At 39.2% G+C, this 15,740-nt stretch overlaps 1 protein-coding gene across 1 annotated transcript; it reads right to left on the reverse strand.

The window, feature by feature from the left end:
* Nucleotides 1-6,750: 6,750 nt before the first annotated feature.
* bmp5 (bone morphogenetic protein 5) lies at nucleotides 6,751-15,181 on the reverse strand. Its single transcript, XM_031841848.1, has 7 exons — nucleotides 14,483-15,181; nucleotides 11,823-12,015; nucleotides 8,781-8,929; nucleotides 8,291-8,488; nucleotides 7,759-7,835; nucleotides 7,533-7,643; nucleotides 6,751-7,386 (listed from the first exon to the last, which is right to left on the reverse strand). Exons 1-7 carry the CDS (start codon nucleotides 14,976-14,978, stop codon nucleotides 7,237-7,239), a joined length of 1,374 nt encoding a protein of 457 aa, XP_031697708.1. The 5' UTR covers nucleotides 14,979-15,181; the 3' UTR covers nucleotides 6,751-7,236.
* Nucleotides 15,182-15,740: the final 559 nt, after the last annotated feature.

A 15,740-nucleotide genomic window follows, 5' to 3' on the forward strand; every position in this document is an offset into this window, starting at 1 on the left:
ATTTGTATTTGATGTCTGTTTTCAGAAAAAGTTGCTTTCTTAATGGCTCTTTTCAATCAATGATAACTGCATCAACCAATTAACCCTAACTGGCCTTTTAACATTTCTACTTTCAAGGAAACTCGGCAGCTACGGTTTATCTTGACAAATACCAGCTGCAGAGGGTCACTTTCAGGCCTTCGGGGGCTTTCCTGCTTGTAGGAGTCAATGTAATGCAGGTGAGTGCAAACTAAGTCTAGGATGGTATGTGAGGGGAGGAAGATTTTACATTTTTTTAAAAAATAGTGATATAGAACTGGTCATCTGCCATCTGTAAGAAAAAGAAAAATAGCATTTTTTGTAAGATATAAAAAAAAATATTAAAAGTTGGGTGTAGTTTCAAATTAACACTAATATGTGAAACATGGATAATAAGCTTTTTCTGTAGTATATACATTTATTTGGTATAAGAATAACGTGTAATTTGGTCTTACTTACAAATTCATCTTGGAGTTGTACACAGGATGGAGGATTTGGCATCTGTCAATCAAATCAAATGGAGGATACAACAGTACACAACAGTATCAACAAACTAGCTCACATGTTCGGTTTGTTCAGGGAAATAGAGTAGAATAGTGAAATGAAATGAAGCGAAACAAAATGGCCGTTAAGTGTAATTATCAGGCTACTAACAAATAAAACAGCTGCACAAACTTGAAGATGTTTCCTACCAGGTTAACTCTGTAAAGGTACACTACTCTTTACGTTTGCGTAGATTAGGCAAACAGATACGCCTCGGCAGGAAAAAGGATGTCTCTGTGCTAGTTTTTAAGCTGCCTCCTGAGAATAATATATTGTACACATGAGGATTTGGGAGACCAAGCACATGATGAATGCCTCAAAATATTAGATAAAAATCAAACGGTGCAAATGTCACAATGTGTTTCTGAACTGGAAAAAGTTGCATTTGAAATAAAGAGACTATTCTCTTTTTGGCACTAAGAAAGAAACAGATGTGAAGAAGAGTACTTTATAGAGTGCAGGTTTCGGCAGGGCTTGAAAGAGGCTTTAAGCTCTCAGATATATACTGAAAACAAAGTGAGTGAAAGAAAACAGGATCCAGATTAAATCAATTTTCATCCTCCATCCGTCTTCAATTTCGACATCATGGCTTTAACTGAACTGTAACAACAAGAGAGTCCTGATGCTGAGCGAATAGCCCATGATCATCACCCTGAAAGCAATAATCATGATGACATAGTCCTTCTTACCCAGAGATGATGGAAGGGTTTGTTGGATGTATAGTTAGAATAATTACACCCAGTCCTACAAAAACAGACCACTTGATGGTGTATATTTGAAACTGAACCATGAATAAAACATTCCATACAAAAGGGCAAAGAATGAATATAAATAATTTTGCTCTTGTAGAAGGAAAGGTTTCATCACCCTTTTCTCATTTCCATATATATTCAACTATGTACAGAGAGAAGAAAAATGACCACAAACACTTGAAATAAAAAAATGTAAAGCCCTGTTAAAAATAGCCGCCTACCTTACAGTTTCTTCAGGAAGGCTGGCCGCTCTGAGCCAACTTTCCGCAGCTCCCCTTAGAGACAGCATGTGTGTTAAGGATTATCCTCGCTGTAATCACACCACAGAGCGTCCTGTGGCTCTCAGTCACAAAAGCCACTGACCTGTGTGTTGTGTCCACATATTATCAAGACTGTTGGGCATTGATGGATGAAATGCGATATCCCTGGCTCTGTACATGTAGCCTAATGTAATGCTGTGGCGCCCGCATGTTGAGAATGATTAATATTAGATTTAACAAGCAGAAAAAAACTCATCACCAGTTAATAATCAACTGGCTGTAATATAACCATATCATTCATTCATTCTGCTACAGTCTTCACTTTTTTTCTTGACAAAGGCACCAGTTAACCCCACTTAGTCACAGATACGCTCAAGCGGATGTTTCTAAGCAGCCAGATATTTAGCGTGCAGATTTTTATACTGTACCGCAGAGGACTTCATGCCTGGATTACTGCTCCGACTGGATCATAAAGTATAGAGATTTCCTTCAGTTTATCACAATCCTTGGTGGGAGAAATTGAATTTCACAGTAAAATTTACAACAGCCAGAATACACGTGAACTGGATTATGTGTTGGCCGTTGACATCTCTATTTGCTCTCTACATTGGTACAGTAGCATGTTTAGTTCATTATTCTTATGGTGGTGACAGGAAAGATAAGCTAAGTCCCCATCATCTTGGTCTGGGGCCGAGGATCATTGTTTTAATACTAGTCAATAGTTTCAGTACAGATGCCAACGAATTGTTTTCAGACCTTACTTTTTTGAAACAAAACGTATTTTTTCTACAAAATCTAGTTTTTTAAAATTTAACCAAAGAAGCTGACAACACCAAACACAGCGTATCATCTCCTGACGTTACATAACATGTAATGTGTAGTTCAGACAGAAAATACCTGAAAAGTAACAGTAGTGCCAAGTATTGCGTTGAATAATGGACATGCATAATGTAAGAGGCTTTCAAGTACTATCCAAGAGCTATTGAATCAGCTATTGAATACTGAACTAATGTGAAAGATGTGCCATTGTCTTTCTGTAATCAGTTGGAGAAAGTTTACTAAGACGGAGGTTGCAGTTCTACTGTAACTGTAACCACCAATCGACAGTATGCATAATAGATACTTTTAAATGTCTTATATAGGGATGATGATTAACTCATCAGTGCCTTAGAAAATAAGATTTGGACAAAATTTGACATTTTTCGAGTGCTTTCACTGATCACTGTTGAAAACAACAGAGCAACAGGTTTCAATAGAAAGGGTTTACTTTTATAGAGTGAATTATGCTTTTTCTGTCTTGCTTTTGTTCTTTATTATTTTCCTAGTTCATAATGGTGCCCAAATATGCCCAGATTCTTCTGATGTACCCTGTTTGGCAGCATTTTAAACATTGGTTTGGAACGATTAGTACAGGATAGAGACACCCTTGGCCTCAGAAACAGGTTAATGTCCTGTGCATCTGCTTCGGTTTGTATTTTTCCTTTCAAACTTTTTTTTTCATTTGATGTGATCTTTGACATAAATCGACGATAGATGGGTGACAGGAGGACGTAACTAAGCTGCATAAACAGAAGAGAGCAGACATTGTTAGTGTATCATGTCAGAAGATTTTATTTCTACTGAGACAACCCCACAAAAGAATCTCACATGTTTTTCTGGATTATCACGGAAAATATGTGTCATAAATGCTGCATTCAATAGAAAAACTTAAAGCCCAACTCACAACCTCACATTAAAACCAACTGCGTCTAAATAGATTTTATAGAGTTGTGAACAAAGGGTTTGAATTTATTAGATTTTTGTTTATTTAATAAATCATCTCAGCAAAGCACTGCTAAACTATATTTAATGATACAATTAAGCCATATTGCATGTGTTATATCCAGCCAAAATAAAATAAAAACGGTTTATATGCCCAGCTGCCACCTCTAGTGCTAATGGGAAGTGACAGTTGACTTCACAAACACTCTGTTGTAACTTCCGAGAACCCCAAACCCTCTCTTGCACATGTGAATAACAAGCAAACATCACGGTGTTTCTGCGTTGCTTTTTGTCAGGACACATTCCTCGCTGGTCCTGCTGCAGCCTTGTCATACCAAACAACATGCAAAAATGCGACCCATATGGTCTCCCTCTTCAAGAGGGACTGATTGAGCTGTATGGAAGTCATAGCCCACCCACTGAATACAAATAAGGAGAACCATATGTGGGGGATGAATTAGGTAAACTGCACAACATTTTTATTAGATACAATTTCACTTGCCTTGTGGATGGACTGCAAGGTGACACTTTAAAAATAAACGTTGGGCCTCGGGAAGAAAAAGTCCTCTGAGGGTAAATCCGTGAAACATGGAATTACTAAACCAAACGAACAACAACTGTTATGTTTTGTACTTGTATTAGATTGACCAAAATGTGATAAAAATAAGCATCATGTCAATCATCTTACCGGCCTGCATTAGAGCCGACTGTACCTCTAATTGAGCACATTAATGACAACGTCGTAAATATAACACTTAGTGTGACTTTACAGTAACTGGCCTATTAAACTCCACTAAGACTGAGAGTAAATGTTTAGTTTCACAGTTTATGAGTATGTTTGTGTAAAATCCAACTTTTCTTCCAAGGACCGACCACATTTGATTTTCATTCAATTTCAAGTGTCCGCAGTCAGAACACTTGTTTAGAAAATGATTAGCTACTCAAAATACTTCAAATACACTATAAATGCATCTTTATGGGAAGTGTTCTTCAAGGCTGGGAAAGATGTTTAAAGCCATTGCCATTAGAAAATACACTGTTGAAAATAAGAAGTGGAGTTTTTATTTTTGGTTGCCCATACAGAATAAGTAAAACGTACTTTTTCCTTTCAATATTTCTTAATTATTTTTGTTGCATGCTTTGCTTTCACAGTCTTAGAACATGACATCTCTGGAGAAGCCTCCAGCACGAACACCACTGTCGGTGGTCCGACAAGATGGACGGCTTGTTACTTTAGCTTTTTGTTTTGTAGTATTTGTCAACATATTTCCTGCTGGTGATGGTTTAGATTAGATTAAAAAAAGGCATTTGTGACTTTTCAGAGCCAGTCAGCTTCGGCCTGCTAAGATCTTCAAGATGATCTCTCCTCTCTGAATATATCACATTTGCTGAACAAAAGAACATGTTCTTAACAGCCGCTCATGTGGACGTGTCTGTTTTCTCAATCAGCTAATGGAAATAAACATGCTTGTGGTGGAAAAAATAAACATCTTAATATCAGCACTGGAAACACATCCTGATATTATGTGACTGTGTTTATGTAAAGCCAACAGTATGTTATGAAATATACTATAAACCTGAGAGCGTGATTAATGAATAATTCACAAGAATTCCTTCACATAAACTGTGATGAGTCGTGACCTTTTTCCAGCATGTTTCAGAAGTGGAAGTGCTGATCTGATGAATGTCAAGGCACGTCTGACTCACCGGAGCCTGTTTTTTGACCACGGGGTTCTCAAAGGAGAAGGGGCCACTATATTTATCTGCACTGAGTATGGCAATTGTTACCCTTTCCTTTCATGTGGTCAGGAGGTCGCTGTCAAGAGGGCTGTGTAGTTTTGGAGAACTTAAATAGGAGCTCATTCATAGCAGCTCCTGCGTAGCAGAAAAGGAAGAAATGTAGCTGTATTGGAAAGAATCCATAATATTAAACAGTAGATGGGATTGTGAAGTGCTAGGAGTAATCATGCCAGGCAACAGGCCGCAGGAATGCAAATCACCCCTCAAGCCAAGAGTTAAGTTAGCAGGTGGCCTCTTCTATTCAGTGAATGTCAACACTCCTTTTAGATGGAGCCCATAACATCTGGGCCGGCCAGCCACTGCTTTTAATTAAGTGAAATACAGTCACTCAATGTTCTGCCATGTCAGAGAAAAAAAATGTTATAAAAGTGGAAGGGTAGGGGGAGAAAAAATGCAACAGTACATATCCTGTGTTCACTTAAGGTCAACACAGTTGTGTAAATAATTATTAATCCTTAACCTAATCCCTAGATTTCCAAGACCATTGAACATCCCTGTGTAACCAGAGGGCTTCTCTGGAAATAGCTCGTTTGCTCGCAAATTTCTGGAAATTTCTGCTTATCCTGAATGAGGAGGGAATGCGGCAACACTCGCTCAGTTTTGTTTATGGTCACCACTTTGTTTCCAGGGGTGAATCTCAGCTCTGAGCAGATGGCAACATCCAAAATATCAGTATACAGAATGCAGGCAAGCAGACGTGTGGCATGCAAATCACACAAATCATGTGATGGATGGTATCTTTTCCCATAATCAGGAAGGGATTACTTACAAAATGATATACCACACTCTGCTTGCAGCCTAATGATAATCACCCTTTTTGGGCTGTCTAGGTCACAGCACTGAAAGCAATGTACCACCAGCAATACCACTCCTCAAGGGCATGTCAACAGGCCTCATGGGTGGACCCCTAGTTTATATGCTACTTGTCAAACATTTAGAAATCTGAGACGGTAGTCTGGCAACAGTGTGTAAAACATCCGCAGAACTCCAAACAGAAATATAAAAGGACAACTTGAATTTGAAAAGGCTGGAGGCCTTGCAGCTGGAGCAGAGGGGGAAAAGCCCCGAGATGAAATGCATAACTGCATAAATAGTTTAGGGTGATAGATGGAGCGCGAGAAGCTGTGAGGTCAAGTCAAGGCAAAGCAAAAGATGAGAGTTTTCAAGTGGTACATTTATTAAAATACACAACACTCTACATTAAGATATACTTTCCCCAAACATAAGATAGAATTAGTTTACAGCTAGTCCACAGAGGAATGAGAAAACAGTGTTTATGAAAGAGATTTACATAACCATTGTTTAAAAAATGACATAATGTGTAAAGCATTCATAAGTGAACACTCAACATTATGAGCGTTTCATTCCAGGCTGACATAATCCCCCGTCTGTGAACACACTCTCTTATGAAAAACAAAAAAAAGCTGGCTTGGAAAAGGCGAAACAGTCTCAGTGCTGAAAGACAGTGGTGGCTTGAAAATAGCTTTGGGCAGTTTGGTTCACATTAGAGAACACTCACTTTTTTTTTCGTCCTTGTCCTCCAATTTGATTTACAGTTTTTCCAACAGCCTGTTGAGGTTGTGATGTTAATCATGGCATCATCGTGTGGTCTCAGTTGTTTGTCAAATTAACTTGTGATGCTACATTATTCTGTGTGCGTCATTATAAATGTGGGTCCATAATGACACTAAGAGACAAAATTAACATTGAAGAAAAACACCAAATACTGAGATCCATGTATAGTTCTAGCTCAGTGAGTATTTATAGCACAAACATATTGTAAAAAAGGGAAAAAGGAGCAGAAGGGGGAGGCGAGCTTATGCATCATGATGACTCCAGTGAATAGTTAACTCATGAAAGTTATCATACAGACGTAAATAAGAGGGAGTATATGCCAATGGACACAAAAGTTAACTGATAACTGACGTAAAAATTTAAATATCACAATATTCAGTGCTATTTTAGAAAAAGAAAAGAAAATAAATTAGGCAATAAAACTTTATATACATAATACTGTACATCACATCACACCTGCAGCAGATGTGTTTTCCAGCGATTCCCATACCAGATCACATAAATTAAAAATGAAAGTTAGCCCGGCATTAATGGCAACCACAAGACCTAACTACCATATTTCTGTATTTCTTGAGGATAACGTTTGAGCTGTCATCAAAGTAAAGCACTGATATTGCGTTGAGCTTGGTCGGGGCACAGCATGGCTTTGGCACGTTGTCAGGAAACATTAAATGGACCTATAAATGAGAGCACGAAGTAGGTTTAAAAGAGGTGCAATAGCAATGAGCTTCAAATGAATAAGAACTGCTGAGAACATTATGGTAGCTTATAACGTGATTTTTATTGCTTTTACGCGATGCAATGCGCTCTAAAGAATACTTACCAGCGTTTGCACAATTGCATGATTTGTTGCATTCATGTGTGCGTTGAGTGGAAAAGAGCATTCCCCATCACAGTAAAAAGCAGCATAGCCCTCAGGTGCGATGATCCAATCCTTGACAAAAAAATGATGAGCTTTCTTTATTTAGAACGCCTGATAATCTCAATCAAAAAGGCACTGTTCATTGTGTTACTGTCATTTGTTAATGATATAAATAGTTTTGTCTTACCTGCCAGCCCAAATCTCGAAAACTGACGTAAAGTTCATGCTTCTTGCAGGCTTGCTTCTGTTCACTTGTGTTGTAATCTGATAAAAGGAATACAAATAAAAGGCTATTATTGATAACAAAAGTAGTGACTGTTAATATTGTTTTATGTCTTAACTGTAGGAAGGTTAGCACAACAGGGGCATTGAAATCTAGAAAGCTTCTGAACAAATGCACTAGAAATACATATATGCAGTCCATAAATACAGACTTTTGGAAGTACACAATATCATCCTACAGTTGGGCTCTGTCAATCACTACATTTTAGTCATACATTTGGAATAAAATAGGTGTCTTCTTTCCCACATCAGTGTGCAGTCTGGCCAGTAATTGTAGAGATATCTTGCTCCTGAAAATTAAGTTGGCGAGTCTGACAAATGGATGGACAGTCTGATGGAAAGATGGCCAGGCTGTTAGCCAGGCAAAAGGATGTCATTAAAATCTAATCAAGAGATCAGATGTGTATTGGATAACTACGTCATAAAAGTGCACATACCTCCGGTTTTTGGTGCCCTAGATGATTCTTGTTGATTAGTAGATTTATTGCGATTGTGGTTCTTTTTTTTACCACCAGCAGCTCTGACAGAGCGAAGCAACACCCCACTGGCCTTGAAGAAAGCAACCAGGAAAGGCTGTTTGGACTGAGGCCCATTCCTCCCAATTATTCCGGCAGATTTTATGTTGATACTTCGACCTTTAAGAGACAGAAGGTAAATATACAGTTCAATACAAAACTAAAGGAAATGGGATTTTGCATCGTTTTTATGACTGCCTTTAAGGTTAGTCTAGTATCTTTATGAGTACTTGGTCCAGCCATTGATCTGTTTTGTGGCCATGTATTAGTAGTAAATATAAAATAATCCACAGATTGTCAGATGTACAAGTCACATGTGTCTATATTGCCTTAAACTGTCTTAGCTTCCTGACGTTTTCTATATCCCAAAAGTAAAACAAATTGATAGAAAGAAAAACTGAACTTCACTTGCCATCTCCAGTCTCCACACAGAGCTGCAGGCCTAAGTTCTGCTGTGGGTTCATCACCCAGTGGTTACTGGTGGTCGTGATGTCGAACACTAACCAGCCTCCATCAGATGCCTGGACCCTTTTGGAGTCGAGCAAGAACGTCTCTGCATCGCTGAAGGTAAGAAAAAACAATGAGACGAACATCTGCATTAAATAAGCCGCAGTCAAAGTGATGCGCACTCAGACAGCCAGTGCACACATGCAAGCAGCATCTATTATACAACAAAAACCAACACACAGTATGTCTTCTAATTGTTTAAAATACATACAAATCCACTGAAAACTTATTTAGTCTCTGTTCGATTTCAAGATTGCTACTCCTGCGTTTCTGAGAGGTTCTAGTGAAATGAATGTGGTCACTTTACCACTGCATTTTAAACAAATTATTAAACCTCAGTGCCTGCTACAGTCTGGAGAAAATAAAAACATGTGCACCTTAATGTTGCATAGCTTTAATGGAACACAAAAAGGAAACCATGTGCTTCTTTGAGGGCATAGAAACTTGGTCCAAGAGGTTGTTACCAGTTGGACTGGAACAAATAAACGAGGTACCACTGACTGATCACAAATGGCTGCTTTAGCCCAAACTCTGACGCATAGGCCAAACATCTGAGTGGTTTTTATTAGTTTTATTGTAGTTTCTTTATCTCTTCATCCTTTTGAATCCAACATACTTCTTCTGAAAGGGCTTTCATTATTGAAAACTTGTGATTTTGTGTGTAAGAGTAATTTGGTCATTTTTGTGTGCCTTTGTACTGGAGATAAAAAGAAAGCAGTTATTATTATAGGCTATTATTGAAGGAGCTGAGACTTGTAATAAACTGCAGAGTTGTGTGGTTTAACGTGATTTGATGGGCAAAATATTTCAAAAGTTATGAATGATGTATATCTGCCCTTGTGTATTGTTAACACACGGCATCAATAAACCCGGAGTTGAAAAAGCCCCGCTTCGCAATTTGCATTGGGTTCCTTTCAAGTGGCAGGTCGGATAAGGCAGCGCCTGTTTAGTTTTTGCGGTTCCATGGAATTATTCATGTGTTTATTACAGGTGTAATAAAACTCAAACCTCATGTGGAATTCCACATGAGGTCAGTCGTTATGATTGACATAATGGTGAACTTCCTCTTTGAAACGTAGAGTATTAAGCTCATATCCTGTGATAATTTAGTTTGTGGAGGTAAGAATTCACAATTCCCAGAGCCGTATCCAAGAGGAAAATGCTTATCCCGCCCCTTCATCTGTGATTACTGGATCTACTGTTCCGCAGAGAGTGAGTTAAAGTGAGTGGACACCAGAAATAGAAGTAACTCTTTTTTTTTAGTCTGTCTCCTGCAAATTATGTTCATGTGCCACTTTTCTCTATTAGCAATTTATGTTCAGTTAGCAAAGTTCAGTTGCAGTGCAGAACGTAGTGTGACGTTGATATAGTGTAGGTCAGGGTGGTGCGTATAGTTGTCTGACTTTAAAGGTACCCTGTTGAGTTTTTGACCACTAGTACTGTAGATATATGAAGCAATATGTTTAGGTCTTCGTTTTGTTCCATTCTTATGCTCGAGCACGCTGGTTTCCCCGATCGACAGTGGCAATAAAGTAACAACATATTTTGTGAAGAAAACTTCTTGCATGTAAACACTGTAAGTTTCACACTCTAACAAAAAACGTCTCTGTAAATGTTTTAAAGGCAAGGAAACGCAGTCAACATGTTCATTAGATCTTAAAGTCAGTATCTTAAACCATTACGATGCCCCAACAAAGGGCTTTTATTTAGCTACTTAAACCTACTAACTAACGGCTAACTGAACCATACTTGTGTTGTTGTTCAAGTGGATTTTGTAGAAATAACGACTTAAAACAATTGGCAGTGATTCATTTGTGTTGAAAAAAAAAGAAGAATAGAAGAGTAAGCTTACAAACAAAGAGTGCTCATATATGATTTTAATTGGCTTTCTGAGTTGAGGAGAAACTTGTGCAAAGTGGTTGTTTTAAAATCACAGACTCCAATGTTGTTTCTAAGATTTCTTGCACTGGGAAATAGTTGTTCTTCTTTGTGAACACATAACTCAAACACACGATTCCCCATTAAAACGTTTGTGAAAACCTAGACTGAGCAGTCTTTCCCTTTAAGATGGCAGAGTCCATTGACTTGGACCTTTTCAAAGCCCAGGAGGCCCATATCTCCCCTTCAATCACCCACACACATTTTTGGCAAGCAAATGTGGGCCCACTTTTAAGTACACCCTTGTGTATTCAGCTATGTCATGGCTTAAACTTCCGGAATATTGTTAAGACAGGCAGGTGGTGGGCATAACAGTGACCACAGGAGCACCCGCGGGAGCCCCTTCCCCCCTATTGTGGGCCCTCATGGTTTCATCTGGGACCCGGCCAGCTTGGCAGGCAACACAAGACGAGTGATAACTGATGGACCTTCCGAGCTTCATAAGTGGCCGACTTGCTAATGGACTTCTCTTTATCCGAGAACTATATTTGTAAGGCAGACATGGTGCGAATGAAGGAGAACAGAGTTGGAGATAGAAGGGCGTTCTGTGCGAGTGGAAAGTTTGAACTAGTGCAAGACACTAGCTGTTGAACCGTTTGCCTTTTTAACTGTGAAATAAGATAACTGCATGGGGTCAAACTACTCATCGGGCCCCTGTCAGAGTGCTCCTGGACTAAAATGTCTGATTAGAAAGCAGCATTTTAATGTTTTAGCTGATAGAGGTAGAGCTAATTTAACTACTTAATATATTGTTGGCAGTTTAATCTGTAATTCTGCATTGCTTCTTGTAAGATGGTCATATGTTTTGTATGTAAAATCTCAAAAACTTCTACTTCTGTAAAAAATACAATACTTGTATTGGAAATGATTGTAGTAAAGTAGCAGAAAATGGAAATATGTAAAAAGCAAGTTCCTCAAAATTGTACTTAAGTACAGTACTTGAGTAACTCTACTTAGTTACTATCCACCACTGCTTTTAATGTTTGCTTTTGAGTGATTGGGTGCTTACTTGTTTTGATATTCCTTGATGACTTGATGTATGGTAACCTTCAGAGTAACATTGTCGTAGCGAGCATGACTGCGGTCCTTGTAGATCCGAAACTCTGCAGCAGTCACCGCCTCTCCCTCCGGGATCTGAGTCAGATCAAAACGGAATTCCTTGTAGTGTCTTCGTTGGTGAGAAAAATCTTTATCTTTCTCCACTGGGAAAGAAAATATTTTATGATAAATTTCATTTTTACTGGCAGCAAAGCTCACGCTGATAAAAACAATATGACTTCAACTCCTGAACCTCTGCGTGCGTTGCTCTGAAGAGAAAATATGCCAGCATTAATTCACAGAAAAAGAGTAATTTATCACATCTTCTTTTACATTCCAGGTCCAATCCAAACATTTTGACTACCAACAAAAGCACTTTCCAGTTCATTAAATCAGTCAACTGAATACAGGTAGCAGTTCCCAGACAGGCCCTCTACTGTGTGCCTAACTGCATTCTCTGGCCATGATGAATGGGCTGTCAGTTAAGAAAAACAGGCTGATTTCAATTAAAGACACTTTCGTCTGCTCCTCATGTGAGAGAAAAGACAGGATTCTTCAATGTCATGTCAGCGTCTACTCTGACCTCATTTCTGACCTCCTACTGACCTCCTGTAGGTTTCATACAATGTGCTGGGAGTGTTTAATGACCCTTAACCCGTAAAAATATTTCGAATATAATGAGTAACATAAGATGCTTTTTTTTTAATGTTTAAAAACTTGTAACATATATTTTTCTATTTTGCAGCACAGAAATAAATGTGCAGCTGGAATTTTTCAAGAGGCTGCATCTATTTTTGTAGATAAAATAAAGCCCCTCAATGTAATGACTAATAATCAAAGAGTCTCAGTGTAGTCAGGGCTGTGAACCAGTTCATATTGTCACAGCCCTGACTAGTAGCAGAAAAGTGGCATGTGGCTGAGGTCAGTGGATTTTCTGACACCCGTAGGGATATCATGCAGTGCATTTCCCTGATATTTTATCGAGAGAGGACGCCTGGGGTTACTTAGCACAAACAGGTCAGAGGTCAGGTCTGACTTTTACCCACTGAGCGTGTTCCATTATATTAGCCACAGGCAGTAATCTGAAGCAGAGTTGCCACTGAGGGCATTTAAGTTTAAAATGAAGATTGAATAATAATGACTTCACTCTCTGGTAAGGTCCTTGAGCATTCTTGATGTGTTGCATGTTAATTGGATTCTACTTGTGCTACCAGGGCAGTATCCATATTTTGCTGTAATAAATTACTGGTGTGTTTTATCTTCACTCCTCCTGCATACAATCCCATGTATGTGCATTGTATAGATTTTCAATAGCTGACTATTCATACACTGAAAGTTCAAATGGGTCCAGTAAGCATATTAAACTGCATGCAATGCCACATAGACGTTTCTAAAACAGTTGAGGTCAGTAGCTGTATTTGAGTGTACTGTAATAAAGACAGAGCCCCATTGAACACTTCACTGACAGTCCCCAGAACGAGAGCAGAGCTTTCAAGGCTGACAGTGTACATGCCCTGGTATAGTGGTAAGTGGAAACAGATGGGCTTAGGCTAAGGTGAGGGATTATACTGCAGGCAACTCTACACAAATTCACTTTTGCATGTTTTGCTCTACTATAAAGAAAAGAAAATTCCAACAATATCTAAAGATTGGTAAATTTGTTTATCTTTCATTAGGGTTTCTGTATATTGTAATATTTATTTATTTAACTGTCCATGTTCATTAAAGAATGATAACTGCTACAAATATGACTAGACTAATGCTTTATCTTGGTGACAGAAACTCATGAAATAAAGGCATCAGTCAACATCACTCCCATTTTAACAACAGGAAATAATTTAGACCAATTTTCTCAAGGTCAGACAGTCATCTGATAAGGTGCTGTGAACTGCCGGGTTAAGGTTCGCTGCTACTGAACAAACACAATCATTATACAGATCAGCTGCCTTTTAATAGAAAGCAGCACAAATTGGCAAAAGGTCAAAATGTTGGGCCTAATTCTGTTAAATACTAAATATTTCACAAATGACTAAAGCAACTGAACTGATGTCTGAATGTACATGTTGACATTTAGATGTAGACACTAGAGATAAAAAACAGCCTATGAATGATATGAGTGAGAGGAACTTAACTAAGATGTATAGTTATTTATAGGACAGCATTGCTCAGGTTATTTAAGCAAAAAATCTACATGTGTCAAAAATATATATATATATATATATTTTGATAAAATGTATTATGTGTTGATATCCACAGCAATCAGGCCAAGAATTAATTTAAGGAATTAAGATAGACCGAAGTCTTTGTCTCTTGAAATACGTGATGAAGGCTTTAGTGCTGCAGTCTACAGTGCACTGGACACATGTTGCACTTAATTAATGTAAACAAAAATTAAAATGTTTTTCTTCCAAGATTATGTGCATTCAGATAATTTCCTTATTACAGCCTACCTATTATTTCCCTTGGAGGAAATTAAGATGAAGAGAAGTTGGAGATGGAGTTTTTGAATACTTTGAGTTTTCTATAAATAATATTGAAATATAATATAATATAATATCCTTCATTCTAATTCCGATTAATATTGATTTTATGAATCCTGGTGCGAAATGATCCCACTTAAATGCCACTTACCTAAATTGACAAAACTCATGACCATGTCGGCATCATTGAGAAAGTTGGTGTCCTGCGCTGTGGTGAGTGCGGGGTTGTGGCCCAACAGCGGGGCCGCGCGGTAAGGCTGTGCCGCACGAGAGTACCCGGCATGCTGGGGGCTGTAGTAAGCTTTCCTGGAGTGCCCTTGAGCCTTGGCACTGAAGCTCTTCCCGGCGCCCAGCTGCTGCATCCCCTCCTCCTCCTCCACGGCCATGGCGTTGTACAGGTCGAGCATGAACAGCGGCGCGGAGGACGCCTGCTTCCCGGGAGAGAAGGGCCTCGGACGGTGAGGCAAGCCCAGGATGGAGAGGATCTCTCTCTGGATCTCCCTGCGTTCGTGATTGCGCAACCTCCTGTAAATAAAACTGGAGTGCACATGGTTGTCACTTATCCCGCAATGAGCGCAGGACAGAAAACTCAAGCAGCTCCACGCGAGTCCAAGTACAGCACGGCTCAGAGGTGTAAGCGCTGTCATCTTGACAAATACAGTTCACTTTGGGATGTGAAGTTGAACTACATCGCACTCCGTGAGAAAAATAAAATAAGTTATATCTCTGCCAACAAGGACTCATATACTTCCCATATTAGAGAGAGGCACCACAACTTTCACGGTGGTAACTGAGAAGGCTTCTTTTTTTTTTTCTTTTTTTTTACCAGTCAGCCCTTCTACAAGTGAGGTATCAGCTTGCAGAAAAGTCGCCGCTCCTGTCCAGTGCGCAAGCTTCCTCCAGCTGTATTTACTCCTCCAGGGTCCATCCAAAGCCTCTGCCACACCAAGTATTTATGGAGTTATGACCCCGTCCCTCACCTTACTCCTCTGTGATGCAGAAACACGTAGGTACGCCCATAACGTCGAGGGATAACCCGGAATTTCCAGTGGATGAAATGTGTTAAAATTTGTCAAAAAAAAAAATGAACAGAGAGGAGCTAGACTCGTGCTCCCACTCGCATTTTTCTTTCCCCCCCCCCCCTCACCCATTGAGAGAGTGCGTTGGGGCTAGTTGCCCTCTGAGCCCATCCCACACTCAACTTTTGTTTTTGCATCCACCTCTAGCGGAGGCAATAAACTTCAGGCCAGTCCCATGATGAATGTGGCTGCTCAGGAGTGTAAAAGGAGACACTTGAAATCCGAGAGCCCGTCTTAACGAGTGAAAGAATAATGACAGAGCCTTTTAATCACCTCAACTTATTGAAGTCCACGTGTTTATGGGAGAGGGCTCCAGCTGCAGTCACCACC

The sequence above is a fragment of the Anarrhichthys ocellatus genome, unplaced genomic scaffold, assembly GCF_004355925.1.
Source record: "Anarrhichthys ocellatus isolate YVR2014 unplaced genomic scaffold, GSC_Weel_1.0 scaffold3, whole genome shotgun sequence".
NCBI classification, from domain to species: Eukaryota; Metazoa; Chordata; class Actinopteri; order Perciformes; family Anarhichadidae; genus Anarrhichthys; species Anarrhichthys ocellatus.